General features: G+C 35.5%; 1 protein-coding gene across 1 annotated transcript; it reads left to right on the forward strand.

Annotated features, from left to right (window-relative positions):
- Positions 1 to 404: 404 nt before the first annotated feature.
- On the forward strand, positions 405 to 2,139 carry LOC137733655 ((+)-neomenthol dehydrogenase-like). The gene is made up of 4 exons (XM_068472801.1): positions 405 to 556; positions 661 to 907; positions 1,183 to 1,254; positions 1,419 to 2,139. Exons 1-4 carry the CDS (start codon positions 537 to 539, stop codon positions 1,968 to 1,970), a joined length of 891 nt encoding a protein of 296 aa, XP_068328902.1. The 5' UTR covers positions 405 to 536; the 3' UTR covers positions 1,971 to 2,139.
- The last annotated feature ends 2,602 nt before the right edge of the window (positions 2,140 to 4,741 follow it).

Below are 4,741 nucleotides of genomic sequence, written 5' to 3' on the forward strand. Positions count from 1 at the left end.
CAAATTAATTGGATATTTTGGAATATGTATTTACAAATAGTCAACACTAAAATTCCAATTGTCTTTGTTGATGGTTGATTTACACGAATGAGGGTTCTCTTCAGATAATTTTTTGTAAGGATTTTGGAGATATATAAATTATGTCGGGTCATTGTATATCGTATGATTATAAATTATTTTAAAAATTGTTATTTAAAATTGAATACAAATAATATCTGATGAAAATTATTGTGCAATAAACAAATATGATTGGTGATTTATCGGGATTCTCACAAAGAGAATCCAAATTACACCACAAAAATTTTTGGATAACGTGGGCAGCTGCATCACCCAGAGTTCTTTTCGTTGTGCAAAGAAAAGTCCACTTTCTTCTAGGTACAACTAGATCCGACTTCAGTAGTTGGAAGATGGCATAGAACAATTTTCTTCTAATTTTTATGTAAACATACAAAACAAAGCTCTAACACTCTATATAAGCACGCAAACGATTATCTAACTACCGACTGATCAACCCGATCGATATCGAATCATTATCAATGGCAGAAGCAACAAAGCGGTGGCCACTCCATAACAATTTCTCACTCTTTGTTTTTGTTTCTTATTTCGTTGTTGTTAAATTGTTCTGAAGTTGGTGTTTCGTTATGCGTGTGAATTTTTCAGGTGTGCAGTTGTGACAGGGGCAAACAAAGGAATAGGATTAGGGATTGTCAAGCAGTTGGCATCAGATGGAATAACCGTGGTCTTAACAGCTAGAGATGAGAAGAGGGGTCTTGAAGCTGTTGAGAAACTCAAACAGTCCGGTTTGGGAGGTGAAGTGGTTTTTCATCAACTTGATGTGGCTAACCCCTCAACCATTGCTCCTCTCGCGGAGTTCATTAAAACCCAGTTCGGGAAACTCGATATCTTGGTACGATCATAGCTCATTTTTTAAAAAGTTTCTGTCTTTGAAGACTTGGGATTTTGGGCGTAGCCAAGTTTTTAGATTAGATTAATTAGAATATCGCTTGAATCAAATAAAGTTTGTCTAACTCATTAATTGGATTTTGAGTTGGTTATAAGAACATCTAAGGATCTACCCAAACTGACCTTTTAATTTCCATTTTCTAGAATTTCTTGCTTTTCAATAGTTGGAGTTGCTGAAGTAAAACAAATATTGAAAGATTTGTGCTTTGCACTGCACAGGTGAACAATGCAGGGGTTGGTGGATCCATTTTGGATGCTGATGCTTTTAAAGCTGCAGTAGCTTCTGGTTGGGTAAGTGTTGGACATAATTCTTCTCACAAGGCCACCTTTTGTGGCTAGAATTCTTCTCACAAGCCATTTTACTAGCAAATTAAATGATTATGTGTAATATTATTCTGGACAAGATTTTCACTGTGATAGATTGATGACTGATGTTTGGGGCGTGTGTGATGCAGAAAGAAACAACTGATTGGAATAAAGTGATGACTGAAAATTATGAGTTAGCAAAAGAATGCGTGCAAATAAACTATTACGGTGCTAAACGAACAACCGAAGCGCTTATTCCACTCCTCCGGTTATCCGAATCACCAAGAATTGTTAACGTTTCATCCTCCATGGGCAACTTAAACAAAATACCTAGTGACAGGGTTAAAGGAGTTTTCAGTGATGTCGAGAACCTAACAGAAGAGCGAATAGACGAGGTGCTGACTCAGTTTCTAGAAGACTTCAAGGAGGGTTCGCTTGAGAGCAAAGGCTGGCCTTCTCATATGTCTAGCTATATACTCTCAAAGGCAGCAATGAATGCATATACACGTGTTCTAGCCAAGAAGTACCCCGATTTTCGCATCAATTGTGTCTGCCCCGGATTTGTCAAAACAGATATAAACTCCAATTCCGGCGTCCTGCCTGTCGAAGAAGGTGCAGCAAGGGTTGTGAAATTAGCATTCCTGCCCAATGATGGCCCTTCTGGCTGCTTCTTTTCTCAGAATGAAGTGACAGATTTTTGATTGAAGAAGATTTTATATTGTAATGCAAATGTTGCAATGTATGTCCTTTATTTGGGTGGCAGCTTGAACTTGTTAAGTATACTTGGAACAATCTATATTTGTAACACAGTACCTTCTGTATAATGTTTTATTTCCTGCTTGGAATATATATTCAATCAGTTGTGCAACATTAAAGTTTTTTGTGTCTGCTTGGAATATATATTCAGTCGGTCGTGCAACAATTTCTATCTCACATTGCAATATGATTGAATTTCAGAATTTTCTTTCAGTCTCACTCTACTCATACAGTGCAACAAAACTGTTGCGAAATTTAAACTAACCGAAATTAGTCCAACTTAGTTCCAAATTTTATGCTCGCAAGCGTACGAATCGATCGATAGTATAGAAAGTAAGCACTTAATATTGTACCTTAGAAAATGATTTAATTCTTATCAACTAACTTAAATCCAATTGCAACGAAGTAAAATTAGCAAAGATTGATGGAAGATGGATTTGAAAATTGAAACTAATAGTAAAAACAAATGAAAACAATAAAATTTGATCACAATGCAAAAAGTGGCAGCCAAGAACACAATTTGTAATTCAGTCGAGTAAAACGCTAGAGCATCCGACTGACCATAACCAATCCAACTTATTTTCTGCAGTGAATTATTAACAAGTACTCAACCTCATTGATAGTCAAATCTCCCTAACACATGTAATATCTATGGCATCTAGACTATTACGTACATCCCAATATGCAATCATCCATGACATCTGGAATAGTTTAACATAATGAAACTCATTACGATCCGTGGAAATTTATATAAAGACTACACAAATCCTAAAGTATGGCATCTACTACTAGGAAAATCATGGTATCTATTTGCAAGAAGCTATCACTCAAGTTGAAAACATGGCATCTACACAACTTGCATCAAATTTACCAAGAAAAAGTCAAGATGGTAGCTAATCACCAAGACTAAAACCAAGCATATAAACACAGCAAACGATAGTCAATGAAATTGAAAACTTGAAATAATTCACTTGAGAATATAAGCATTCATAATCATGGCTACATTGTAGCCCTAGCTAAGGAAAATTAGTTCTGAAACAAAGATGAAATTATCATTGTATTCATAATAAAAATGAGAAGAAAATTGAGTTAAGAAAAAACGCTGAAAAATCCTTGTGCTCTGCTGCAATTGTCTTCCGTCAGTCCCCTGCCTCTTCTCCAAAATATTAATCAGTTCTCTTTTCTTTTTTTTTCTTCCCACTTCTCCTTCCTTTTCCGTAACCAACAAAGGTTTTAAAACCCATTAATTGACAAGAATGAATTGAGAGAAACGGAAGAAACTTCAACTCCTTCTCGTTGATATCTCACTGCCATAACCCCTAGCCTCATACCTCTGAGTCAATTCATTGCAGTAGCAACCCTCCTTAATTTGCCTCTTCAATGATCTGCTAAGTGTTGACTAGCAATCACATCTCCCAAATGGACATCCACCAGATTTGCAACTTGGCCAATCTCCATAACAGATCAAAATGATCAAATAAATATCTCATGTTCATACTTTTGGTTGAGACCCTCAAACTGGAATTTGATCTAGGAAGTTGGGTTTCCATCTCTTTAAGTTCAATGATGACAGAAGTGGCTATAGTTCAATGATTCAAGGGAGCTTGTGATTTAAGCCCCAACTAAAAAATGGCTTAAAAAGTAAGTAAAATAAATAAGTCGTGCCTTTTCATCAGTTTATCGTTTCCTTTGATAATAAAGTGAATGCTTTATATATATAAACACACACACGTATACATACACACACACACATACTTTGTTCAAATCTTTAAGTTTGTGATGTCTAATAAATTCTTATTTATGTTGCAATCTCAAGTTTATAATTCAAATTTTATGAATTAGAAATTCAAGAGCTAGCAAGGAAAACTGTACATGGCAAAATTGCCGGATCACCTTTGACACATGCATTCAAGATAACTCATACTTATGAAAGGGGAATCCAGTCATCCAATATATTGTATAAATGTAGAGGCTCGGAATCCGCTTTATTTATTTTTATCAATAGTTAGGTGGGGTTCTAACAGAGTAGGGAGAAAAGGTGGAGGAGCTTCGAACCCGAGTGAGAAGGGTCACATGAGTGCTTAATTTTCACTATAACACTAGCCCTCATTGTCTAACTGTTCTTTTTGAAATACCATATTATGAACTCAAATAAAAATCTGTAACATAAATCCAACAACTTTATATGCGAAACTTGACAAAACAAGATTAGAAATCTATTATTGCCTAAATTCAAAGACTTTTTTGGCTTAAATGTTCTAAAAAAAAAAAAAACGAAGAAAATGTCGGCAAAATAAACACAAAATTTTCGTATGTAAAGAAAAATTAGCACCTAATTGAAATAACCATACACATAAACTTGGGAGACTCAAATTTAGAGAAATCTCGTTCCAGAAAATCTTTCTTTAGAGAGAAATTATTCCTCCATGCCTTCATATGGGTCCCTACCATTGGGTTGGACATGTCCACGCGTCTAAGGGTGGATCAGGCCTCGAATCCAATCCACAAAACTAAAAATCTTGTGGTTTCCACCACCATCACAGAATTTACATCTACTACAGTCGAATCAAATTTTACCGATTTGCCTTTCATTAGAAAGTTCAAACCCTTTAATGAAATTTAACATATGTTTGCGGGGTTCTAAAATACCCTATTTGCTAGTCGGGCAATAGGTTGAAGTCTAGTGCCTATGTGGTTAGGAGATTAGACAAATTTA

The sequence above is a fragment of the Pyrus communis genome, chromosome 5 (assembly GCF_963583255.1).
Source record: "Pyrus communis chromosome 5, drPyrComm1.1, whole genome shotgun sequence".
NCBI classification, from domain to species: Eukaryota; Viridiplantae; Streptophyta; class Magnoliopsida; order Rosales; family Rosaceae; genus Pyrus; species Pyrus communis.